At 42.4% G+C, this 27,766-nt stretch overlaps 2 protein-coding genes across 6 annotated transcripts in view; both read right to left on the minus strand.

Annotated features, from left to right (window-relative positions):
• Positions 1-11,285, minus strand: part of RAB8B (RAB8B, member RAS oncogene family) — a 58,575-nt gene extending 47,290 nt beyond the window's left edge. The window contains exon 1 of the mRNA XM_060618366.3: positions 11,069-11,285. Coding sequence (XP_060474349.1) covers positions 11,069-11,192 — 124 coding nt within the window. The 5' untranslated portion in view covers positions 11,193-11,285. The remainder of the gene's footprint in view (positions 1-11,068) is intronic.
• Positions 11,286-11,395: 110 nt separating this feature from the next.
• LOC144616708 (uncharacterized) overlaps positions 11,396-27,766 on the minus strand; it is a 29,587-nt gene continuing 13,216 nt past the window's right edge. The window contains exons 6-7 of one of the 5 annotated variants that reach the window (XM_078448702.2): positions 25,717-25,849; positions 11,399-12,111 (exon numbers count right to left, since the gene is read on the minus strand). In XM_078448702.2, the coding sequence (XP_078304828.1) occupies positions 12,077-12,111; positions 25,717-25,849 (168 nt within the window). In that variant the 3' untranslated portion in view covers positions 11,399-12,076. The other 4 variants (XM_078448704.2, XM_078448703.2, XM_078448701.2 and 1 more) reach the window with 4 other exon arrangements.

The raw sequence follows: 27,766 nt of genomic DNA on the forward strand, positions 1-27,766 counted from the left end.
CATGTGACTGATCAAGTCAATTACTCTCTCAGAACTTTAGCTTCCTTGTCTAGAACAGGGAGATAGCAACTTCTGTCCATAGAGGTGATCATTGAGGAGTTGAACATGAGGGTCCCAGTGAGGTAGGCAACTGATAGTGTCTGCTAATCTAACTGGTCTCTTGCATAAAACCCTCAGTGACCCCCGCTGTTCTCAGGACAGACCGTTGAGCAGGTTTAAAGGCCCATCACAACATGTCCTCTAATTTCTGTTCAACTTTACCTCCCACCTCACTTGAGGCTTCAGCCAGACCGGATGTCCTGAGTTCTTCCAGAAGTTGTCTGGTACACCTGCAGCGGGGGAGCCCTCCTTCCCAGCACTCTCCCATTCTACCCAACTAAGTACTCCTTCGGGTTCTGATCTCAGCTTAGACGCCATTTCCTCCTAGAAGCTTTCTCTTCTGCGCTTTCACAACCTCTTATGTTTACTTTGGAGCCGTCTTCATCATTGTGTTAAACTGCCTGAATACTTGTTACTCTTTCCCCCTCTCAAAATTGGTGGACTAAATAAAGTTGCTGAAGGAGTGAATGTAGTGAAAATGAAAATGACTTTGTTTCTGACAGTAGTAAATGACTAACAAAATCTCTGCAGTTCTCACCCTAAGCTTTGTAAGCAACCTCCCCAACCGCGGTCTCTCCTTTTTACTGGTGAGAAAGCAAAGATCATGAGAAGAAGTTAAAAGACTTGACCAAAAGCAAATGGCTAATCAAGGGCAGAGATGTGTTTGGCCCCTACATCTCCTGGTTCAAACACTGAATTTTTTACTACAGAATGTTGACAATGTCCAAATTTTATGCTATACCACTGGTGTCTTTTCATAGCAAGGGAACTGAAGGCAGATGATATGCAAGAGTAAAGAGACTTGACGTCTGAAAACTGATACCCAAAGCCTGGCTCTGGGTGACCTGGAGCCATCTCCACGCCCGCCGGCCTCAGGCCCCCCAAGCGTCAATTGGAAATTTAGCACCAACATACCTAAGCAGCAAAAAGTTTCCTACCTTTTTCAATTATTTTTCACCTACTTGACCATGTTTTATGTGAAGAAAATGAGAGAATTTGAAAATACTTTATGCGTCTCTTCTCACAGAAATATTCTTTACAACCTTCACATGGTTATTTTTCTGGTGACATTTAGCTTTATTATTCAAAGCAAAGCATTTTTTAAAGACAGGATTCAAATTCTTTCAGCAGTCTCCTTAGGACTACAAAAAGTTTAACCGATTTACAACATCAACACAGGCGTGGCTTGAATTAACTAGTGCCATTATTTCTTCCCTCTGTCTTCAAGTCATCAAGACACTAGTGTCCACCTGCAAGAAGAACCCTCGTCCACAGTCATTCACTGAAAGGACAAACCCTTTTTTCTTTACAGACACTACTTGATTTCATAGACTCGCAGGATGATGCAGCCAGAAGAGACTATGAAAACCATCGAAGCCTGTATCTGCCTTTCACAATGAGAAAACAGGCCCAGTCTAACTGTCCTTGGGGAGGGGCTTAAGCAGGGCTGATTGGAAACATGCACCAATTGTTTTTCAGAGTACTATACATTCTGCAATAACAGATAATTGGAATAAAAACTGTGATAAATCATATACTGAGATCACAACACAAATTTAAAATGTATTGAGGAGGGCACCTTTTGGGATGAGCACTGGGTGTTGTATGGAAACCAATCTGACAATAAATTTCATATATTGAAAAAAAAAAACAAATTTAAAATGTAATGGTATTTATCAAAGTTGAAGGCTGAAGGGCCAAGATAGAGACACCCCTCTGATATTATATACATGCATGTCTTAAAATTTGATTATAATAGAATTTTCTGGAAGTGAAAGAAATTATTTTGCTTGTCCCACCAATTTTTCATGCTTCTGTATGATTTGAAATTTTCAAAACAAAAGTAAGTAGACAAAATAGGAAACACACTCGCTCAAATTATTTTGTTTGTGGATACACCTCATCTGTCACTGCTCATGTTACCGGCTATGACTGAGACAAGCACCAATTTTTTACTAATGAGTTCGAAACAATGTAAGGGAGCAATGAAGTCAAAAGTCACTATTAATCCTCACACTCTTTTATTTGTTTTTTTTTCAGAGTTTATTTACTTATTTAGAGGGAGAGACAGATTGCGAGCAGTGGGGGAAAGAGAGAGGGGAAGAGAGAATACCAAGCAGGCTGTGCTGTCAGGGCAGAGCCCAACATGGGGCTCGAACTCAGCAAGCATGAGATCATGACCTGAGCTGAAATCAAGAGTCAGATACGCAACCAACTGAGCCATCCAAGCACCTCTATTTCCTTTTTTAAAGATTTTAATTTTAAATAATCTACACTCAACGTGGGGCTCGAGCTTACAACCCCAGGATCAAGAGTCGCACACTTAACCGACAACCCAGCCAGGAGCCCCAATCCTCACACTTTCTTTTTTAAAGTTTATCTTGAGAGAGAGAGAAAGAAAGAAAGTTAGCAGAAGAGGGGCCGAGAGAGCGAATCTCAGGCAGGCTCCGCACTGTCAGGGCAGAGCTGGACGCGGAACTGGAACTAACGAACCATGCGATCAGGACCTGAGCCAAAGTCGGATGCTCAACCTACCGGGCCACCCAGGAACCCCCCAGTCCTCACACTCTTACCAGCAGAAGTTTCTAACTCCTACCCAATAGTTTCTCCAACTACTAACAAAAGCAAAAGAGACTAAAGGCGTAGCCAGAGAAACTGACAGGGGGAGGAGGGTAGAATGTTGTTTTCATTCTCTTCCCTCTCCCAATCCAACCCCTCTCCCCAAACCCTGGTAAGGGTGAGGTGTTAACGGAGACTGTACTGAGACAGTGGTCTGAATCATTCCAAAACTGAAAGAGTTGACTCTCAATAAAAAATTATTTTCCATGCCATCTGAAGATTTTATTCAGAGACCTTTAGAAAAGAAAAAGTAAAAAATTCTTTGTTGAAAACCATAAACAGCTACCCCATCCAAATTCATAGGCAGCAAACAAATTACAGTAGAGTTAGTCACAGCTCACAATGCAAACTTTTTTTCTTCTTTTTTGTGATGGACTTTGTGTTTTTGTGTATATGAGATTACAATATTGTGTAATACCTATTCCAGACAAATTTTGCACAAGGCCGTAAGAAACAAACTCTTATCATTCAACCTTTATTTATTTATTTATTTTTATTTTTTTTATTGTGTTGATTTATATTGAGAGAGAGAAAGAGAGACAGAGTACAAGTGGGGGGGAGGGGCAAAGAGAGAGAAAGACACAGAATCCAAAGCAGGCTCCAGGCTCTAAGCTGTCAGCACAGAGCCCAGTGTGGGGCTTAAACCCACAAATCGTGAGATTGTGACCTGAGCCGAAGTCGGACGCTCAACTGATTGAGCCACCCAGGCACCCCTTATAATTCAACTTTTAAATAGATCATCCTAAATCTCACGTCAAAACTTGATATTATATTTTAGAGATTGTCCCTCTACATTATATATCAGGAAAACATCTATAAGTTATTAAAATAATTACTGCCAAGTTCTTTGCCAAAATATGCAAAATGTGGGGAAGTCATGCCAGTCTCAGCTCTGCCAGCAGAAAGCTATGCAACACTACACGTTGCTTAACTGCTTTGTGGTTGTGTTTATCATGATGAGGCGGGATTTCATACCTAACCCGGCATTTGCAAAGTGCTCTTCAGTCCTGTAATGCTGTCACAGGGCTGCGACTAGCACTGCCATAGCCTGTCTCTTAATGATAGCAAGACTAAATTTGATGAACATGAGGACATAGAGAGCTTTAGCATTTTTTCCTGGGTGCCAAGAATTAAAATTCTGGGCTGAGGAAGGAGAGCTACTTGGAAAATGTCCCAAGGTTCAGCTACAGGTAAGTACCAGAGTGCCTAATTAAACTGATGCAGAATGCTACAGTCAATACAGCAAGAAAATAGGTGTTTCATTGCAGCCAAGTAACAGGTTGGCTGCAGAGAACAGTTTCCAATTGTTTCCACCACTTTACGTTGCTTTGCAACACTTCTTCCTCTAAAGACAATCAGGCACCTTCCCTTAAGGTTCTTATTAATTCAACTCAAAACGAGACAAATCCCCAAACACAAAACCGAGCAGAGGAAAAGGACACATTTCTACATACAGTATATCCAATTATCATTCCAGGATAACATTTTCACTACTGAAATTTAGCCCTAACAGGATGAACCACAAATAGCTACCTATTCACTTGAGAAAAGAGACGGCAAATGTGTAGGGCAACGCCACCCATTCTCTCCCTTAGTCACCACCGCAGAGGTCAGGAATCCATCGGGCCCTTGGTCTTGGTGAGCTCAGTTAGGAGCTCAGAACTCCACACCAGGCAGCATGCCAGGGGGCCACTACCAACCAGCCAGCCCTGGCATTCGTGCTGAAGTCTATTTCAGCCCGGCTCTGCATATGCCTCAACACACCATGCCAAGATATTGAAATGGGTCTTCAAAGAAAGCCACTTGATGACAGTAAAGCCTTCACTGAAGCCGTAAAAATGGTAATTTTTTTCTACCTGATGTAATTTTAAAGTGGCAATAAGAGCGGAAGACGTAACTGCAAACATTAGTTTTACTCTAGACGCTATGCCACTCTGGTGAGATACACAAGAAGTTCTATACAATAAATATTTATAATCATCTTTTGAAAAACAGAATTTGGCTTTATTCAACCCAAATGCCCAGCCTGGTTCCAATCCACTCGCTACCTTGTCATTCAAACAAGCGCTAGGCAGCATACAGACACAAACAGAGCTCCATCTGCTAATTAAAACTGGGCATGAAACTGTTAACAGGCATCTGTTGCATTGTGTGAAGCTAATGGGCAGAGACAAAGCTGAAAGCTCTTCTGAAGCAAACCCAGTGATGCCACTCATTTTCCATTTGGTATTTATGTCAGTGGGGGGTGGGAAGCGGGGTGTTAAACAGCTTATTATGGAGACTGAAAGACAAGTGATACCGTACCTAGTCTAAAACGTCCCTTTACGTTTTCTACTGGCATTCTTGAGTTAAGAATTCAGATTAAGCCCTTTTGATCTTATCTCAGACATACTGTAATTATAATACTATGGAAGGGAATAATAACCAAAACTCAAGCAATGCTGTAGAGCTCATACAGTGTTTTCACAATTCATCCATCCAGCCATTCATTCGTTCAGTTGATGAGTCATTTAATACAGGCCTTGGAGATTTAAAAGGTGAATAAAGGCTTGATTCCTGCCCCTATGCAATTCACAGCAACCCTGAAAAGTTGGTATAATATTATTAGACTCTATTAGAGATGAAAGAAGTAAGGCCTAGAAGAACAAGTGACTCACCAAGGCCAGAACACTAGGAACGGCAGATGCCAGGACATGAACAGATCGCAGACCCCACTGCTCCTCCTAATTCGCCGTATATCTCCCTAACACCAAACATGAACCAGTCCACTTGATCGGCTACTTGCATTTCACAAACTCCCTATTATGTTATGTTCCACAATATTACTCACCCCTGAAAATCTACTTCTCCATCCCCACTCCAACCCTCCCCTCATCCTGTATCAAATCTCTTTCCCGCAAAATATTCCCAATTCGACTACACCCAAGAGAGCTGGGCCCCAGATGGCTCTGTGTGCAGGCAGGCAGACCGAGACTAGAGCCAGCCTCAGGCCACGCCAGCAGCCCCCTGGTCTTCCACTTCTGGCTCCATGGTTCTTTTCAGATTCAGTTATGGGACTTAATTCACAGATCAACTGCTAAATTTGTCCTGGTCTTCAAAGGCTAGACTTATTTCCCCCCAAGACAATATCCAAACCTGTTTCCCTCCAGCTTTCTCAGTGGGTCCAGACAATGCCAGTGCTGTTGCCCAGAGAACCTCCTCCCTGATTTGCGGCCACATAGAACAGTTGGCAAAACTCTTTTTAAAGTACACTTATTCTTAGGACATATCCATATTGTATCCAAGACTCAGTTTCCCCACACCCATTCTTAATATGTTGGATGGCTTTTCTCATGCACTAAAACACTGATTGAGGAGGTAAATTTAACCCTTTATTATCAAGCATTAAGTTCTACTTTTTCTGAAATAGTATGGTTATCAAAGCTATCACTTAGATGGAAAACCTCCTGACAGCTTTGAAAGAACACAATGACATTAAAATAAAGCTTTATGTACAAAATGTTCAACTTGAAGTTGCATGTTCCTTGCATAGTTTTGTTTGAGAGTCTGAAACCAAGGAAAACAACTATGAAAATTAAAATCAACTTGCTCTACATATCTGGATTATGCTCGGCCAAATGTTGACAACATCTTGGATAAAAATGTAAATATGACAAAGTTTGTTTTTCAGTCAATAAGTCTTGATAAAAGTCTTGAATTGCTACCAACCAAAAACAGTTTTTAATTTGAAGCTGGGGTCGACACACTTTTTCTATAAAGGAACAGTGAGTAAATATTTTTAAGCTTTGTAGAACACATATGGTCTCTGTTGCATATTCTTCTTTGTTTTATTTTTTAATAACTCTTTAGAAACGTTAACAAGCATTCTTTGCTTATTGATGGCACAAAAGCTGCAAGCCACATTTGGCCTGGGGGCCACAGTTTGCCAAGCCCTGATTTTAGGAAAAGCAAATCCAAGAAAAAAAATGCACTGTTACAGAATAAAACATGGAAAAGTGCTCTGATGAGACCAGGCAGCGACAATTAACCAGCACACTGCCATTAACATGATTTCATTAGTTATTTTGCACATGGAAGGAACGTTAATGACAGGATGCACTTTGATCTTCCAATCTGAAACTATGGACACAAAAGAAAGGGCAAAGGACAGCTATAATGTGCTGAGTTATCCCAACAGAAATTCCTCACAGAAAAACGCATGTGCAAAATCTAATTCCTCCCTGGGAAAGGCGGTGACTTGGATTTATGGAGGTGATCAGACTGATCAAAACTAGCAGCAGCTCGACTGTGAAAAGTGACACAGACTTGAACTAAGCTCTGCTGCTCCCGGCTGCGTGATCTTGACGCTGTCAACTTCACCTTCGTGCTCCTATTTACAAGATTGGGGCAAGGGTATAAAGTAGATAATTTCTAACTCTTTCTGCTGTCAAACTATGACTAAACTAAATAATGAAACCACTCAGGAAATACCCTAACAGGAAGAAGGGGGGAGGGCAGGGGAGAGACAGCCAGGGGAAGACGCTCACGCTGTCCAGTCAAAGGACAGGGCTAGGTTTTCTCTTTCTGTTCCATCAGTACCTTGCTCAGGACAGGCCTTTCCAAGGTGTCAGTATGGCCTCATACGGATAATAAACTGCACCCACATCCCATAGGAATTAGGATGCAGAGCTGACTGTACTACTGTTTCCTAAGTGTCTCAATGTCACATTTTACAGACATTTAATTAAACATTAATTATGATTACATAAGAGGTTGGGGGGAGCTAATCGAAAAACTTTTTTCAGTTCTCAAACAACTGAACTGAAAGGCTCCTTGGTCCTAGGCACTGGGCCTATAATTTCAAGCGGGTAAAACATCCCTACGCAATAGTCAACAAATACTATCTGACTGATACACTGAAGGATCCCCAATAGGCCAGGTGAGGGAAAATGTACCCTCCACCACCCCCAAGAGCAGAAAGGAAATGAGGGAAGCCAGGGTATCAGAGAAGGTAGCAGGACCTTAGAGAAGTAAGAAGAAAGTTCTTGTGTGTGTGAGACAACAGTATCTGTAATCAAAATGACTGTCTCCTTCCTGTCATGATGGCCGAACCACTATCCAACAGGGTCTAAGGATGGCAGATGCCTTTTTTAAAAAATGACTTCCACCTTGACAGAGCAAAATTAAGACTTAACGTGTATCCTCATGGGGAGAAACAAGCACACATACGTAGGTACCAAAGCACGAGCACGCGCATACGCACACACACATACACACAAACACACACACACACACACACACACACACACCCCTCGGGCATTAAGAAATGACTCTTTCCTGTGACGTTGACCTTATCAAGTTTTGTCAGCAAGGCTGTAGCAGAACCTAGGAGAAACCCAGGAACTTACACAATTGGGTACCTCAAAAAACAATTATGACTGGAAGGAGATAGACCACCAACTCTTACCTCAACAACTTCACCTGGGGAGGAGGTGGGGAGGGGGAGTGGACATGGCTATTAGAGATGTGGACACTCCAAGCCTACGTTTGTGGTTAGTGAAGAATGTGTGGAACTTTTTTCACTAGAATGGTGTTAACATTCACCTTCTTTTCCCAGCTTAATTTCAAGTGCAAAGCATTAGGTTTCAGGTATACAAGTTTTCCTGCTGTTTGAAGGCAGTGTGATACCACTTCCTGTCGGGTTCTGGGGCTAAGTAAGAGGCATGGATTTCCCCTCCTCCACGTCAACTGAAGACACAGCTCAGAGCCTCTTTTAACCACATCCACCCCACAGAAATATAAAGAGCAAGATCACATACGAGACTCACCCCATTTAACGTCTCCCTTCTGTTCTACACAGTTTCAGGATACTGGTTTTCCTGCCTTCATGGCTGCAACCCTTCACCGAACCAATTGCAATAATAAAAAAAAAAATCCACACAAGAAAGATTCTAAGCCAACAATATGAAAAGTAATTTTTAAAAGCTACTATCACAAAAGGAAGCAGATACTCTTAGAGGAAATGTGGAACGAAAATTAGGGCAAAAAAAAAAAGGGGGGGTTACTAATAAAGCTATTACAAATGAGCAAAAGTCATCCAAGGAGCTTACCAGAAACAGCATCAGCGAGACTCATTCACTTTCGACACAGAGAATGCTTCTGGGAGGGTCACATAGAGAATGGACAAAAGGCTACCCACTCCACTTGTTAGAAATTGTCCTTTACCATCTGGACTGCAATATGCATTCAACAGTGAAAAAGGTTTATTTGGGGTTTTGAAATTAGTACCAGCATCAAAACTACTGTCCTTTGGTTGCTGTGACAGCTCCCACCAAATCTCTTGGGAATATACTTGAGACATGACATTTAAAATCTGCTTCCTCAGAAAAGAAAAAGTCCCACTCAAGAATGGCTGCCAAGAACTTGCAACTCAAACTTCCCTAAGCCCAGACATCATAACATGGGGGGGGGGGGGGGGGGGAATCAGAGCACTCAATCCATATGAAAGAGGCCAGAACAAACAAACAAACAAACAAACAAACCAACCAAAGAATTTTCCAGCTCTTAATTTTAAGAGCACTCTATATCCAAATATTCTTTTTTTAATGGTAAATAATCCTTAAAACATACAATACTCACATACAATTATTACCATAGCACTAGCCCCGTAATAACCCCAGAAGTTCATGGCGAAATATGCTGTAAGAACCATGTGAAAGGTGCTTAAGTGAGCTACTATTAGAAACCACAGACATCACCCAACCAAAAGCTAAGATTCTTAAGGTACTTAATTAACTGCAGCTATTTAATAAAGGAAATGATGTTAAGGTCACTTGTATAGGCAGCTTACAACCAGTTTTGGGGCACCTGGGTAGCTCAGTCAGTTAAGCGTGTGACTCTTGATTTTGGCTCGGGTCATAATCTCACGGGTGATGGGTTTAAGCCCCACACTGGGCTGCGCACTGACAGTGCGGAGCCTGCTTGAGATTCTCTCTCCCTCTCTGTCTGCCACTCCTGTGCTCTTTCTCTCAAAATACATAAATAAAATTACAAAAAGAAAAAACACCAGTTTGATTTGCTCTTCAGCTTATGGTAAGTTAGAGATCTCTTTACCTGGACACAAAGTCTTGCCAGTACAAAAGCAGAAAGGACAGCTCCCAACCAAGATCAGGAAAAACTGAATCAATTGAAAGCAACTGGGGGAGGGGGGGGGGGTGGGTACAGTGCATGTTGTGATTCATTTAGCAAGTAATAATTAAAACCAAAGCAAAATGCATAGGAAGGCAGGCAGAATGTAAGATCAATTCCTCTGCTGAGAAGTTATTAAACATTCAAGCCCAAGAATTTAAAAAGTTGGGAAGTGTTGCTTCTTAGGCGATGGTAGTAAAGGAGTGAACCATATTTTCCTGACCACACCATTCCCAAGAGTCACCAATTCTCTTAACACCCGTTAACACTCACACAACAATTTAATATCCTGTAGACATTATTCCACCCTTAGTCACTTTTTGCTCTTTCTCTGGCACTTGATCCGAAGGAAGAAGAGGGAGAAAATGGTAAGCAGTGTTTTCGGTTACTGCAGAAAGTCCTGTGCCCCACACTTTCCATTTCCCCTCCCTTTCCCATTTTCTCCGTCTTCTCGGTACACCCGCTCAACTGTATATTCCGCTTCCCCTTTTGCCTCCTGTCTCACGCCCAGCTCTCTTTTACTTTCTCCACCACCTATCCTCACTCTGGCCCCCTGAACTGTTCTCCCCATCCTGCAATTTTGTTCTGCCCCTCCCAGGAGGAGGGATCCAGACCTCTTGCGGCCAGTGCCCCCAATCCCTCACCGCCTGATCACTCATTCCCCCGAATTCCCTTCCGATTGTCGGGTTCTCACCTCTCTTGTCCCTGATGTCCTCCCTTCTTTTACTTCACGTCCCTCCTACTCCCCCCAAAGCTTCATTTCCCCCTTCACATTTCCTTCCTCTTTCCTGTCTTTTAATCCATTTCACACCCACTATCCCCTTCTCTTTCTCCATGAGATTTCGTGTGTCCCCCCCCCCCCGCTCCAATCACTTTGTCCTGCTAAGACCCTTCCCTGTCACTCCTCCAACCCTCTAATTTCCCCCAATACCCCCAGTCCTTGTTCCTCTGGTTCCCCTTCCTTTGCCCCCAAGTTCCCTCTTCACCTCCCCCCTCCTCAGCCTCACGTCCCCGCCCGCCCCTCTCCCTCACGCCTTCACCCTCTCCCACTACCCTCGCCACCCTGCCGTCCCCGGGGTCCCCTCCCTGGGGCTCCCAAGCCCTCCTCCAGCCCTCTCCCCCGCCGCCTTGCACCCGCCCCCCACATCTCACTCCCTGTCCCCGGCCGCGGCCCCTCCCTCACCGATGGTGGAGATGAAGGTGGTGTTGAAGGCGTCCTCGGAGAAGCGGAATAGGAGGCAAGTCTTGCCCACCCCCGAATCGCCGATCAGCAGCAGCTTGAACAGATAATCGTACGTCTTCGCCATCTTCTCGCTCCGGCCCTCTGACCGGGGAGCTAGAGAAGCGGCGGAGAGAGGCGGGGAGGGGGCCGCGGGCGAGGGGGCGTGTCCGCCGAGCCACCACCGCTCGCCCCGCCCTGAGACCCGCCCCTTCCCTTGGAGAAGGCCTGCGCGCCCCGCCCCACGCGGCCAATCCGAGGGGGCTTCGTCATCACCGCCCGCGTCCCAGGGCTTGATGGGATTTGTAGTTCCTTTGGAGAGTCTCGGGCGTGCCCAGCGCGGGCTGTCCGAGCAGCCCCAAGGGATATAAGAGGATCTGCTCGGGCTTCGGTGACCCGGTGGATTAGACGTTTCCACCCCTGCCGGGAAGGAGGGTCCCCTTTCGGACTCTGCGCGTAGTGTCGCTGGAACTCAAGTTCACCGTTTTCTTTGTGTGTGGGCGCCTTTCAAATCCAGACCTCGGAATCTGAGTCCCACGACTCCCGTATGTCTCCGGTCCGGACCCGGAGCAGAGATGCCTTCTTTGCTTCATGCTGCTGTGGCGCAGCCTGTGGATTATCTGCAGAGTGCGTTATCTGGCTTCTCCTGCAGTTCCTTATCAGCACCACCTCAAGCCCCCTCCCGCAGCTCCTCAGTTACAGAGCTCCAAAAGAATGATTGCCGTTCTAACTTGAACCTCAGCTGTGTTCTCTTCACGGCACACAGACCAGAGCCAAATACAATTGGTATTTTAGAGATCTGTTGTGCAGACCGCTCCCCTCCCAAGGCAAGAGGATGGATAAAAAAAATCTGGAAATTGAAAATATTAAGACTTGTGCTACAGGTCTATGTCCTATAAAATGAAAATCATTATGCGAGGCCCGAACTATGACGTTGGGAATGAGAATCGGATTTTGTCTTGGCTCAGCGACTCAGCTGTTCAATCTCTGCGCCCCAGTTTTCTCATCTGTAAAATGGGCATAAAACAAGCATTTCATAGGGTTGTAAAGAAAATTAAATGAAATACCTAACATAAATGTTTGTGGTGATAGTTACCTTCTTAAGCCCTCTCTCTCCATGGATGACAAATGAAGGGGGGGGGGGGCAGCATTGTCATACTCAATGTAATCCTTTATTTACTGTTTTAGACTATTCTATAATTGTTTTGTGGATGTATCATTAAGGCCTCTTTCATTTGCTACTGGCAGAAACCCAACCAGAACAAGTTCTCCTGGAAAGGAAGTTTCCTGGCTCAAGTAAAGCCACAGGGCAAGGAATGGCTAAGGAGGTCTAGGACCAGAGGCTTCATCCAGTCAGGGTTCAATCTCCCATCTCTTCTCTCTTCTCAGTTTTAACTTCTAATATGTCAAATACCTACAGATAAGACCCACATGAACAAAAGCTCTTCAGAGTACTCAATAATTTTTTTTTTATTTTAGAGAAAGAGAGCGGGGAGAGGGACAGAGGGAGAGAGAGACGATCTTAAGCAGGCTCCATGCTCAGCAAGAAGCCCAGAGAGACGCAGGGCTTGATCCCACGACCTTGGGATCATGATCTGAGCTGAAATCAAGAGTTGGTGGCTCAACCGACTGAGCCCCTAGGCACCCCACCTCAATAATTCTTAAGAGGATAAAGGGGTCCTGAGGCCAAAATATTAGAGAACAACTGGCCTAGGCATTTACCTTAGATCTAAGGAAACACCTTATGGAAGGTTAGAGGAGGTTATTAAGGAAACCAGTGGACTCAACCATTAGTGGAATAAGGAAAACACTTGGGACAGTAAACAAGATGTCAAACTTTCCTTCCTTCCTTCCTTCCTTCCTTCCTTCCTTCCCTCCTTCCCTCTTTCCCTCCTTCCTTTCTTTTAATGTTTATTTTTGAGGGGGGGGGGGGAGGAAAGGCAGAGAGAGAGGGAGACAGAGAATCCAAAGAAGGCTCTGAGTTGTCAGTGCAAAGCCTGATGTGGGGGCCCAACCCACAAACTGTGAGATCATGACCTAAGCTGAAGTTGGACGCTCAGCCGATTGAGCCACTCAGGCACCCCGACAGCAGGCTTTTCTAAAACACCTCAAGTGGCTTGTGACTTTATATACAGTGTCAGTGATGCTCCATTCTTAGTCTTGTGGCAGAAGATTTGGTTGGTCTTAGTATTGGCCTTCACCTTCCATGTAGAAAAAAGATGAAATGTGTCATTAACTCACACTTATTGGTAATACAGTACCCAGAGAGTTGCTGCTAATAAAATGTCTAGTTCCTAGAGCCTGCCTGATGGAAACAAAGGTCTAAGGAGGTCAGTGTCAGTTTCTGCCCCGTTAAGGGAAGGGCTCTGTCCTCTGGCACAGGCTGAGCCTCCTTGCCCCAGTCAGTTCTCGTGCAAGTCTGTGAATTTGGCCTCAACCAGGGCTGAACAAGTGTGAACAGCTCAGTTCTATATCTGCACCTTCATTCTGAGAAAGAAGTAGGAAAAAAATCTTCAAAGACCAGTGAAATCTTTCTTTTATAAAATGTGTATTGATTTAAAATAAATTTTAGTCCTCCTATCTGCATGCAACTGTTGCCATTCTTTTTCCGTATGAATAAGAACATACAGATGTGGTATAGAACTTAAGTTCAGAAAAGAAGTTGGGGCACCTGGGTGTCTCAGTTAGGAAAGCATCTGACTCTTGATTTTTGACTCAGGTCATGATCTCACAGTGGTGAGATCAAGTTCTGCACTGGCCATAGAGCCTGCTTAAGATTCTCTCTCTACCTCTCCCTCTCCTGCCCCTCTCCTGCCTGCTCTCTCTCTCTCTAAAGAAAAAAAAAAAAAGAAAAAAAGTTAGAGTTAAGAATTTTAAAGTCCCTAAATTTCCTTAGGGGAATTTTTTTAATTGATGGGAATTAAAAAAAAAATCTGTCTTATTTTCACTTCCCTGGTTTTTCTCTATTACCAAGTATATAATATTGGGACTTTCTAGGTGGTAAGTCTGTGCATCACTGTTGAACCATTCACAAATTTTGATATGTGGGCCCTATTTCAAGAAGAATTCAAATTTTTCTCTTTATGCATTATTAATTTTTAAATTTGTACAACAATGTTACTTACAGAACAGATTTGGTGGTAGGCACAGTACTATTATATCAAGAGGCACCTGGATGGTTCAGTCAGTTAAGCGTCCAACTTCGGGTCTAGTCATGATCTCACAGTTTGTGGGTTTGAGTTCCGTGTCGGACTCTGTGCTAACAGCTCATAAGCCTGGAGCCTGCCTTGGATTCTGTGTCTCCCTCTCTCTCTCTTTGTCCCTCCCTACTCACACTCTGTCTCTCTCTCAAAAATAAATAAACATTAAAAAAATTTTTTTTAATCAGGGTACTTTTCTCAAAGGACTGGACGATAAGTTTATTTGTAGAGCTGAGAGTACCACGTGTAACTGATCACTGATTGCCACCTTGCTTTCTTTCTCTCAGTGGCATTGGTGACCCCTTTCAAAAAACCCATGCTACTGTGCTCTGAGGAAACCATATCAGTATTTTTTGCCAGTTGCCCAGACCCATCTTTGAAATGCTGCATCACTGCAGAGCACTAGGAAGACCAGCACATTCAATCTGATTCTGTAAATATTTACTGAAGCCTTTGATAAGGTTAACATCTACATGGCAGCTTGACTTACAGAAATCTCGATGTCCAAGGAGTTTACTCTCTGTGGTTTTTGTGAGACCAGCACTCTTTCTTCCTGCTTTTGGTAAGTGCTCCTCCCCCACTGATGGCTGTGAATCAGGGTACTCTACTCCTCCAGCCAAAGAGGTGGATGTAAGGCCGAGCTGGGTGAACCTGAGTTCTTCCCTGTGAATCTCCTGATGAGGTGGGGCAATGATACTGAAAGGAGGTCTGAATGGTGGGAGGTCTGTGTGAGCTTCAGGCTGGTTTTGAACAGAGCTTTAGTTCGTTTTCCTGTATTTTCTTGTTGCTGCCCTCCTCTACGTGTTCACCATGTCCTTGGACTGGCTTTCCTCAGGACCGCCATGTTGCACAATTCCAAGGGCATTATTCACATCTCACAGTTTATTCATATGGGGGATCAAAGGCTCCCAAGAATCTACACATATTCTTGAGGGTCTGTGTGTTCTCTAGGCAAATTTTCAAATTTATTCAAGCACTCTTTAACTGTTTTGAATTGCTCTATAGCACTTGAGTGTAAGAAGAGTTACCTTTCTTAACTGCCTAAGTGAAATTAAATTTGGCTGAGACCCCTACCTGGCAAGGGCTGGCAAAACTGGTATCTACCATTATTGGGGCTTTTCCTCCTCTTAATTATATCCTATACGAATCCAGGAGCTTACATGGTCCTGAAACACTAGGGGCAAAGCAGCTTCTGATCATCTGTCTGCACCCAGCAGTGTGGATGCTTCTGCCCAAGCACTCTTGGGTTCTGGTCCTCTGCCATCTGTTGAGCACAGCTGTCCCGGTGGGCTACAAAGATGTCCTTCATGGTGATTATTTTCACTGGCTGATGACTCAGCCATTGAATAAGTTCTCTCTCTGTTATCTAATAGTTTGTGTACTTCTTTGTCTTCTCCCTTACAACTTGAGCTCTTTGAGGAAAAGAACATTTCTAATTTCTCACTGTGTACCCCAGTAGGTACTCAATTAAGCTGTCAAATAAATGAATGAACACCTGATGATCATGCCAGTTTTCTAGTTTTTCAAACAGCTGGTTCACCTTCAGTTTATTATTTGCTTGGGTATTTTTGGCCTCACAAATACCTTTCTGGTTGTACTCTATAGTATATTTATATGTTATTCATTCTGTAAGTATACTGTTCATTGTTGTGTTTAAGAAATCAGTATGATTATATCTTACTTCTCTAGCTTGTCAAGATCATATTGAATGATAATCTCTCAAAAATACCAATTTCTCCTATCACCTGTGTGTCAGCCAAAAACATGCTATTTGTTTAGTGATATTCCAGTGAGACAATTCTATAATTATCTTCATCAGAGAGACAAACTGTACCTTTTCCACCCACTGATGTTTCCTGAGCAATCACAGGGTGAATAATGTCCATTCAAACAAATATCCATTAAGCTCACCCTATGAAACCAGCTCAGCAAGGCCACTTGGAGAATACAAAGGGATCTATCATATGATCCCTTCCCTCAGTTTGCTTCCCATCTAATTGAGGGGAGAATCCACAAGTGATAAGTTCAATAATAAATGGGAGACCAGTATTTGGCTGTATACTCTTCATTTATTATGATGGGTCAGGTGTTCATTCTGATTGGTTGGCTTTTAATTCAGATTGGTTAGGCATCCATTTGACTGGTTGGGTGTCCATTTTGATTATTTGGGCATACATTCTGATTGGTCAGGCTTCCAATGTGATGGATCAAATGCTCTTGCCAAACAGATGGTTAAATATGTTGCATATCTCAACTAGATACGAAAGTTAAATAAAAATGATATGGTACAAAAATTGCTGCATGAAATTACAGTATCTGCTTGATTAACCAATTTCTATAAACCTAGCTTTTTAGAACAGAGTCAGTAGGTGTATAACAAAGGTGTAGAGGGGATGAGAAGATAGTCTGCATCGTTCAGGCCTGAGTTAATCAATGTGACTGAAGGGGAGGCCATCTATAGCATGGGCCCTTAGAATATGGGCAAGGACCACAGCCAACACCCAGATGAAGGCAAAACTCCTTTCCTGGGTGTCAGGAGTGAATACCTAGTCATCTACAATGCAGAAGAAGCCACCCAAGTTGCAACAATTCTGAGTGGCTCCATTTCTGGGCACTGTCCAGCCCACAGAAAGGGGAGGCCAACCTTAGCCTGCATAGAGAGTTGAGATCAATATTTTACTCTACTAAAGGGTGGACTGGAAGGAACCCATTCCACTACCTCTTATATTATTTCTTTTTCTGATAATAAAGTTTCTGACAATAAAATATTTCACAAAAAAATAATAGAAGATTCTAGTAAAATTCATTCCTTTCAGTAACCTAGACATTGCTATGTAGGATTTTGTGTCAAATAAGGCATATGCACTAAATACTATGCATTTTTGGGTGGGGTTTCTTATAAGCGTGGGTGATTAAAGAAAGTTTTGGGACCAACTTTAAAATGGACTTTGATCCAATGGCAAAGTCAAGATACGCTGAAACTCACAATCAGCATCCTAATAGGTATTGAGATGCTTATGGCAGTAAATAATAGAACACTAGATAGCTTGAATAAGAAAAAACATTTAATCACACACTAAAACAATCAGATATAAAACTAATGACAGGTGAGTAATTCAGCAGCTCAAATGACATGCCTGGTACCTGGTTTTTCTCTCTGTCATTTTCTTAGTAATGTTTCCTAAGTAACACTTATTTCAACAGGCCAGCCCATTGTGGTTGCAAAATATCTTCCTGAAACTCCTGAGACCGCTTCCAGATTCAACAAAGCAGGATGTAGAGAGTCCTCTTCCTCAAAAGTTTAAATGAATACCCTAAAACTGAGTTCCACGGGACTGGACTGCCCTTCCATGAATCAATCCCTAGAGTCTAAGATTCTGGCCTACACTAACTGGAGTAAGGCTGAGTGTAGGGTCAAGCTCAACCTAAATCATGGGATTCTGTTAGAAACAGAGAAAAGAAGAGGAGACAAGGCGACAGAAGCAACAAAGGAATACTACCACCTGTTTCAGTGTCAAGTGCATATTGGTTTTTGTACTGAGTACCTCTAAGTGGTTAGTTATGTTGGAATTTCTGCAGAAGTCATGAAGCTGAATCCAGGAAAATTCTGACTTGTTCTCTTATACAAATGGATTGATGTTGAACTGGGAAGAAGAGGCAAGAAGGAAATAACTTTGCTTAAGAAAGAAGGGATAGGTGGTCCAAAGCCAGAATTAACATCGGCACTTACACACCTGGTCCCTTTCTACCCTACTTCAGCAAGCAGCTAAGGTTAAACACTTTAGCAGCCTTGAACTTTCTAAGTTCTGGGGTTTTGTGATGGAAAGAGGAGCAGACAAAGCATCAGGTGACTGGGGTTCTGTTCCCAGCTCTGCCACTAACTAACTCTGTGACCTTAAACAAGGACAACAACCTTTCTGTGTCTCAGTTTCCTTGTCTGTAAAATGAGGGGAGTTTGTTTAGATGATTCCTTTTTGTCTATAAAATCCTTTAGGTGTTAAATCCAAACCCCCGTAACAGGTGACCCAAGACCTGCCTTGGGGATTCTGGTTTTACAGACATTGGTCTCCCAGGCCAACCAAACACCCTGTTGAATCAAGGGGATTTATCAACAGCCCCAAGGCCTAGCGGGTCTCTTGGAGGCCAATCAGGGTGTGGTGCTGGGAAAGGAGCCCAAGACACCTAGTTCCTTGTTCCAAACAGCATTCAATTCACCCTATGACTCAGTTATCGTACTTCTCTCTTTCCAAGGAGTGCAAAGTTTCAGTCCTCTCTGTGATGGCAACAGCAATTTATTAGGTTGCCAATCTAGAAGGTTAAGAGAAAAATGAGATTCTGCTTTGTATTTTGAGCCATATCCAGTTATATTCCTGCTTCCAATTCCTATTTAATATGGATAATCATTTCCCAAATAACCTTAAACATAGGCTTCCCCCCCCCCCCCCCACCTAATTTAACAGCAGCAAGGCACCCTTAATCAGGGTGCATGTTGAATGTTCCAGAACCTAGGATAAAACACCTTACCTCTTTAATTCCTTGCCTCTCACTCTCCAGACAGAACTGAAGCAGTTAGTATGAAATCAAGTAGAACTCTTTGATTACTCATTTTTAAGATGTACAATTATAAGTGATGGTGACAACATAATAGGATGCTAAAGAAATAAGGCTGAAGAGGTGATTCTTTGGGGCCAAGATGAATATTCAGATTAAGAAAAACTGCTAATGAAATCCCAATCACATAGTAATTTCCCACGTATTGCTTTCTGAAACTCAAGTAGCTATATGGCCTAATTAGGCCTTTTTGGGAGATTATCACAACATCTTATTTCTGCCATGAATGGCATCATTCAGCATTTAATATTCATTGAGGCTTTTATGAAACAGAGAGGTTTCCATATGTCTCTAGAGCAAAACATTTGTGTTTGCCATCTGCTACTCAAGAGTAGTTTTTGTAGGAAAAGAATGCAAATCACTTGGTTCTTTAATTACTTTGGGGTTAGGCTGTACTATAGCTGGGACTGTGGGACGGCCAATTCACTGAAAGGAGCATACGGTTGTTTACTTAGCCACCAAACTTAAAGAGTTCTTTACAAGCAAACGGCATGAAAAGAAATTGAAGCCTAAAACTATTTTTGTCCTTTAAACTCAAGGCAAAGTCCCTTGTGAAGTGATGTGTGAGACTTTTATAAGTTGGCATTAAGGAGACACTATCTAGGGACACTGGACTTTGAGGTTGTTATAGCAAGCATCAGTTCTCTTTTCTTAATCTTGACACCAAAGGAATATATGACTCAATACTTAAAAAAAAAAAAAAATCAAAGGATCTCCATGAACTCAGTATAAAAAAAAAAAAAAGGAATTTACTCTTGGTCACCCAGGAGATAATTACTTGGGCTTTGGACTCTGTGCTGTTCATTTTGCCTTTCCCTCTTTCTCATTACTTTCTCGAATTGTGGATAATTCTCTGCTCAGTAACACCTTCCTAGCCAATGGATACACACCATTAGTTTTGCTTAATCGGGAGTAACTTCAACTGAGAATTTAACCCAACGTGGAAACCCTGGAGCTTAGAGAAATCTATAGATCTCAATTACTGATGCTCTTTGGAGCCCTCACAGTAAATTTCATTCACTGGGATTACTGGAATATAGAATGTAAGAAATTGACAAATCAAAGGGACCTAGTTTGGCTACTGACTATGAGATCCTAACCTCATGGACTTCTGTTTTCTAAGACTATTTTCTGCTTGAAGATGGTATAGAACCAATGAGTATAGAGATCATTTATTGTTTCCAAAGTTTGTATCTCAGAATACGAAGTGAATCAGTAGGTGAAACTAGAAGAATGGGTTTCATGGCCAAACCCTTTTGACAAATTCTGCTATCACAGTGTTTTGATGATAGGGCTTCTCAGAACATTTAATATGCTGATGTGCTTTGTGACTCTTCATAGTCTGGTGCTGAGTGCGGCTTTCCCCACACTTGTGCTCTGAGGCACCTTTTTGATGGAGCACCTTATGGGACCTATGTTCAGTATATATGTCAGGAAAGTGATTTCATCTGAACCCTAGTTTTAGATATGAAGATTGAGCTGTAAAGTCCTACGGTCATGAAGAAAATCAGCATGTTTATAGGAAGGTGTCAGGAAGGGAGGCAACATCCATTTATCAGAGTTCCTGCTGGACTGAGAACATCTGTCCCTGTTCAGGATTCTCCTGAATCCCAGGGCATGGCTCCCTCATGCTACCTCTGTTACAATCACACCCATGGAAAGATTAGCCAAGGGGTCTAGGGTGCTGTGATGGCTGCTTCCTCCTGACCTGGGGCAGTTGACTTGCCCCCAAGTCCTGGGGGACAGACATTGTACTGAACTGAAATGAAAATCACCTTATGTGCAGAAGGAAATTTACCCAGCATTCTAAAAGTGCAAAAAACTAGATTCTTTTTTTTTTTAATGTTTATTTTTGAGAGAGAGAGAGAGACACACACAGTGTGAGTGGGGGAGAGGCACAGAGAGAGGAAGGCACAGAATCCGAAGCAGGCTCCAGGCTCCAACCTGTCAGCAAAGAGCCTGATGTTGGGCTTGAACTCACGAACCATGAGATCATGACCTGAGCCGAAGTCGGATGCTTAACCAACTGAGCCACCCAGGCGCCCCCAAAAAACTAGATTCTTAAATGAACATTCTTGAGGCTGAGTTTTTTCAGGAAATAAGGCTAATGCCAACGGTCCTGGGTGGCTCAGTCGGTTAAGCATCTGACTCTTCATTTTGGCTCAGGTCATGATCTCACGGTTCATGAGTTTGAGCCCCAATTCGGGCTCCATAGTGACAGCGTGGAGCCTGCTTGGGATTCTTTCTCTCTCTCTGGCCTTTCCCTGCATGTGCTCTAAATAAACAAACAAACAAACAAACGAACTTAAAAAAATTTTTTTAAAAGGTTAATGCCAAGTAATTAAGCTAACATTTGTGGTTTTTTCTTTTGTATCATTCTCTATTTTGAGTGAGTTATAGGATGTGTTAAGGGTCACATCACACCCAGACCAATTTTCTACATTGACATCTAAAGTTCTGTAAAATGGTCTGTGTAATAAAATGTTTTTAAAAATAGATTATTTAAATTTCTTGAGGGCATGAATTATATTCATATTGTATCCCTAATGACCACCACAGGGCTTGGCATACATTAGGCACACAGTAATAAATATGTTTGCATTCATTAGTAAATTACAATCTGATGATTAGACTTTAATAATGATAATAATACATTAATGGTACTAATGACATCCTATCTTTCCAAAAATCTCAAAGATAAATTCCTTGACCTGGTTAAGGTTTAAAAGCAGAAGCCAGTTAACACTCCTTATTTGTAACCTTCTATTTCACAAACGGTTGTACTGTGATGCGGTATTTCTTTCAGGAAATAATAAGTGGGATCACTTCCGTGTTTGACTTTTGAATACATGTACATAGACTTAGATGTGGAATGAGTCCATAGATACCGACTCCTATCTTCCAGTCATTGTAGAATTCCCCTGTCAGCCAGTTGGCCTGTATTAAACATCCCCAGAGATAACACACATAATAATAATCCTGAAACAATGTGTGACCCTGGAGGGCCTACTGAGTCATCAAAGAAGGATTAAGTCATGTTGGTAAATTACAGTTTTTCTGTATATTCATTCACTTAATAAAAACAATTTTTTTTAGCCCCTACAATATATAAAGCAACTCACTAGGTACTGTAAGGGCAGTAAAGAAACTGATACAGACCATCCCTTAAGAAGCCTGTGGTCTTAGAGGAGAGGTGGGGCACACACATAAGTAATTACAATGCTGGGTAAAATTACAACATGCTGGTAATGTGCTGTTGTGTTAATTTACAGTTCTTTCAAAATTAGCTTATTTTTCTTTCAAAACTGGTAGTCTCTAGGTAAGCAGATTCCCCTGTGAATTAGAATGCCCCATCTCCTGACTATTCTGGATAAGCAGCATCTGTGACATCAAGTTTTATTCGCAGTGATCTGCATTGTCTGGGAGCCATGCTTCTTGTTATATAGCAGGACAGGGCCATCCCAGGAAGGTCTTATTGACCAGCACTAAGTCCCTGACGTTGGACATACAATTCACTTGAACTGGATGGGTGAGGAGGATGAATCACAATGACAGGAAGGTGGGTACTTCGGGCAGCAACATAGTAATACAGGGGTCAAGTTGTTAAGTGACAGCCAGAAATGGGGTCAACATAGGCATACAAATTGTCCTTGGCTCGCCGAGTAGCTCCCTCTGAACAGAGAGTGGGTCTGTGGGGGAGAAGGTTGTGGGGCAGTAGGAGGATTTATCGGTCCACACCCCAGAAGTGACCACTACCTGATGATGTGAGTTGACTCTTTTTTTTCTGATTTGAGATATATTTTTATCTCCATTTAAAAAAATTTTTTTAATGTTTATTTATTTCTGAGACAGAGAGAGATAGACCATGAGTGGGGGAGGGGCACAGAGAGAGGGAGGCACAGAATCCGAAGCAGGCTCCAGGCTCTGACCAGTAGGCACAGAGCCCGACTTGGGGCTTGAACTCATGAACTGTGAGATCATGACCTGAGCCGAAGTCAGTCGCTCAACTGACTGAGTCACTCAGGTGCCCCTTTATCTCCATTTTAAAAGCAAAAAAAGTAAGGAATTCATTTACACATCCAACATCCCAAGATCATTATGGAAACACATCTTTCATACATTAGGAACGATGCTGTCAGAGAAAGTTGGTCTAAAGCCTTTCTCTGAGCCAAGAATCCAGAATTTAATACGGTAATCACTCATTTTTTTTTTAAGTTTTATTTATTTATTTGTGAGAGAAAGGGAGAGAATGCATACATGAGGGGTGGAGGGGCAGAGAGAGAGGAGAGAGAGAGAGAGAGAGAGAGAGAGAGAGAGAGAGAGAATCCCAAGCAGGCTCTGTGCTGTCAGTACAGAGCCCGATGCAGGGCTTGAAATCATGAACCTCAAGATCATGACCTGAGCTGAAATCAAGAGTCAGATGCTTAACTGAGCCACCCAGGCACCCCAATACTGTCATCATTTAAATATACAACAAATTAACATCAAAGTATACACTTATACATTTCCTTATTTACAACTTTTGCCTTCAAAATTGATGATTAAAAATACTTTTTATGTATGGACATAGTTTTTTTTTTTAATTAAATATTGTAAATCATTAAATGAAACAGATGAGTTAACAAGGAAACTCATAATTTTAACTTTTTTGTATGTCAGGCCAGGACTGGGATCATGACTCTGATTCTGAGGGGCATGATGAGGACAGAGGGATCGGTTTTGTCCCCCAGCTCCTTGCAAGTTTGGCTGACCAAAGAGCAGGGCAGCAGACACCCAGTGTCCCAGGGATTCATGCTTCTCTTCTTCCTTCCACTTGGTCCATTTTGGGGAGGCAACAAAAGGGTCATCTATGCTAGGATCACCACCTAGAGCTTTGGTATCTAGCTTTTTATGGGAGCTCAACCTCTCTGGTAAAATATTTAATTATGGAGTTTATTCGTTTGATTCCTGGCCCTTATACCTGCCGGAGACCATGCCTACTGCCCAGAATTATCTGTGGGAGGCAAACAGTCAAAACACTTGAAAACAGCTCATGCCTTTTGTGTTTTATAGTTAAGTAGCAATTACTTATGGTATCCAGATTTGTGCAGACTCCAGTATTAACTCAGACTTTTGACTTATTTGTTATATGGCCAGATAGCATTTGTTCTCAAGTCTTAGCAAGAGGGTCCCTTCCCCTGGGGCCCACTCTTTAGAGAACCCTACCCTTGCCCTCTTTTGGTCACTATTCCAAATTGGGCAGGGAATCCATAGGCCAGGAGATGTATTCATTCAGAGTCATGCTCCCTTTTCAGAATATACTCCAGGTACCCACACCCCAGAATTCTCAGCCGAATGTCCTGCTTCCAGGAATGGTATGGACCTCATCTCCAGATCTATCCTTCTGAGGGTGCACTGTTTCATTGGTGTGGCACCACAGCCATAAGCAATGGCCAAAAGGGGGTGCTAACATGGACAGAGCTTGAACACATGGTCTGGGATCCTCATCGCATGTGTATGATGCCTTCATGATATGGGCCCTGCCTGGGGCGGTTGGGGATGGGGGAAGGAGGGGCGTCGGTCCAGGCCAGGACTGCTCTCCCTAAACCACCACATTCTGGTGTGGAGCTCTGTGGAGCTAAAATATTCTAAATTTCATATCAATTTTTTAGGTCATTATAAATATATATCTGTTAAGGTAGGAAACTTGCTTGTTATCTTCATCTATAATTGTTAAATATTTAGACATAAGATTTGTGGGCCTCTGTTTTCACTCTTTTCTTTGTTTTTGTTGTTTGTTGTAGTTGTTTTTTTCCCCACTTTTTTGCACTCTAAGCCCCACAAATTATGGGACTAGGACCTCTCTTAGAATAGGTTTGATTTTGGGCTTGTTTAAAATCTTAATACAGGGGCGTCTGGGTGGCTCAGTTGGTTGAGGGTCCAATTTTAGGTTAGGTCATGATCTCACAGTTGGTGAGTTCGAGTCCCACATTGGGCTCTGTGCTGACAGTTCAGAGCCTGAAGCCTGCTTCACATTCTGTGTCTCCCTCTCTCTTCCCCTCCCCTGCTTGTGCTCTGTCTCAAAATTAAATAAACATTAAAAAACATTTTTTTAAATAAAAAATTTTTAAAAAACTGAATACAAAGGATCTGGTAACAGAGGGTTGAAATGTGGGTGGTGGGTGGGCAGCTTTGTCACCAGGTCAAATTGTAGCATGCTCATAAGCCATGTTCCAACTACGTCCCAATGTCCTGGTCCTGCTCCCTGGCCTGATAGGGGAAATTGTGTGTGTGTGTGTGCATGTCTAACATCCACTGGGAATCAGAAGAATATGACTTGGCTGTTTTCAAATAATTCAAGCCCACATTGCTGCTCTGCTCTAGGCTGCTGCTGTATCCCTGCCAAAATGCTCTTCCCAGTTGACTTCTTTAACCTGCTTGGAGTTAAGAGCTGGGCGCCCTGAAGGCCTCTTCCAGGCGAAAAAGAATGAATGAGAAAAAAAGAATTGGGCCAAACTTCCTTGATTGAACCACTTCACTTCGGCAAATCCCTAAGCCTTTCTATCTGTTTTGTAGGGGGTCAAGTGAGTAGACTAATTCGGTCGTACCTTCGAGGACATTGAGTGGCAGGTTTAATTAATGATGACTGTGAATGGGCTTTGTAATGTAAAGTCATACATAAATGAAAGGGGCACTACAACTATTTTTTGCCAAGTCTGGAGTGCGTCCTGCTTTCCATTGCCACAGTTAAGCCTCTAAGTACTGATCACAGACTGCTGCAGACTTCAAGAGTGCAGAAAAGCACAGCGGGGCTCCCATTACCTGAAGCAGAAAGCAGGGTCGGTAATTCAGGTGGAGAACTGGGGCAAGTAATCAGTGCCCATCTCAGATTCCTGGATGGCCGGTGGCACCAATATCCACTGGGTCTAGCCGGTGGCAGATGATGGACTGGTTTCTGCAAGCAAAGTTCAAAAACAGGTGTATCCATTTATTCCTGGAACCATTCTGGAAAGATTCTTGAGCTATCAAGCATCACATCGAGTAGAGAACTCTTCCCAAAGGTCTCCCTTGGACTTCTTCCTATTGTCTCTGCCTCAGTTTGCTGGCTGACAGCTCACACTAGAGGTGTTTTCTTCAGGGACAGTGTTTACTGAAAATATGCAACAAGAATCAAGCCTAATGAGGATGCATTTCTTCCTTTAAAGTCATGTGTCTTATTTATAGGGGTCACATTCCATGGTTCACTTAAACACATGGCTATATGATTTACCAGAAGTCATACTGGCCTTGCTAAGCATTCCACTTTGGAACGGTTGATTACTCTGGCTAACATGGGATTTCTGTGTCTCTTACACTACTCATCTAACAACATTCATATGCAACAAATCCTAACATTTACGTAGTAAGTGAACATGATTGCTCCTTCTCTTAATCTCTGCAAGACTTTATGTTTCTAGGATGGTGTATCATATGTTGTAATTATGTTTATACAACCTCTTCCTTATTATTAGATAATCTGGAGCTCCTTTAAAACCCCAAAAGGGTCTTAATCATTGTTACATTGCCCTTTACATCAGTGTCTTCTTTATAGGAGACACAAAAATACACTTAATCAAATACAATGAAAATGAAAAGACCTAATGGGTGATGAAAATGATAGGAAAGCCTAATGTTCATAGGGAGTTTCTTTCTTTCTTTCTTTCTTTCTTTCTTTCTTTCTTTCTTTCTTTCATTCTTTCATTCTGTCTGGGGAGCTTCACTTTCAAATAATTTTTAATTTAATTTAATTTAATTTAATTTATTTTTAATATAATTTACTGTCAGATTGGTTTCCATACAACACCCAGTGCTCCTCCTAACAAGTGCCCTCCTCAATGCCCATCACCCACTTTCCCTTCCCTCCCACTCCCCATCAACGCTTAGTTTATTCCCAGTTTTTAAGAGTCTCTTATGGTTTTGCTCTCTCCCTCTCTAAACTTATTTTTTTCCATTCCCCTCCCCCATGGTTTTCTGTTAAGTTTCTCAGGATCCACATAAGAGTGAAAACATGTGTTATCTGTCTTTCTCTGTATGGCTTATTTCACTTAGCATAACACTCTCCAGTTCCATCCACGTTGCTACAAAAGGCCATATTTCATCCTTTCTCATTGCCAAGTAGTATTCCATTGTGTACACAAACCACGATTTCTTTATCCATTCATCAGTTGATGGACATTTAGGCTCTTTCCATAATTTGGCTATCATTGAAAGTGCTGCTATAAACATTGGGGTACAAGTGCCCCTATGTGTCAGCACTCCTGTATCCCTTGGGTAAATTCCTAGCAGTACTATTGCTGGGTCATAGGGTAGATCTATTTTTAATTTTTTGAGGAACCCCCACACTGTTTTCCAGAGCGGCTGTCCCAGTTTGCATTCCCACCAACAGTGAGAGAGGGTTCCCGTTTCTCCACATCCTCTCCAGAATCTACAGTCTCCTGATTTGTTTATTTTAGCCACTCTGACCGGTGTAAGGTGATATCTCAGTATGATTTTGATTTGTATTTCCCTGATGAGGAGTGACTTTGAGTATTATTTCATGTGTCTGTTGGCCATTTGGATGTCTTCTTTGGAAAAGTGTCTATTCATGTCTTCTGCCCATTTCTTCACCAGATTATTTGTTTTTCGGGTGTGGAGTTTGGTGAGTTCTTTATAGATTTTGGATACTAGCCCTTTGTCCGATATGTCATTTGCAAATATCTTTTCTAAAAATTTCTTGTTGGAATATCTAAGTATATTATATTGGTTAAAATTCTTCTGCTACAGCCAGACCTAGGCTTACATCTTAGTTCAAATGACCATTTATGAGTTCTTGGGAATGGTACTTAACAAGCTC

Source organism: Panthera onca, chromosome B3, assembly GCF_046562875.1.
Source record: "Panthera onca isolate mPanOnc1 chromosome B3, mPanOnc1 haplotype 2, whole genome shotgun sequence".
In the NCBI taxonomy this organism is placed as follows: domain Eukaryota; kingdom Metazoa; phylum Chordata; class Mammalia; order Carnivora; family Felidae; genus Panthera; species Panthera onca.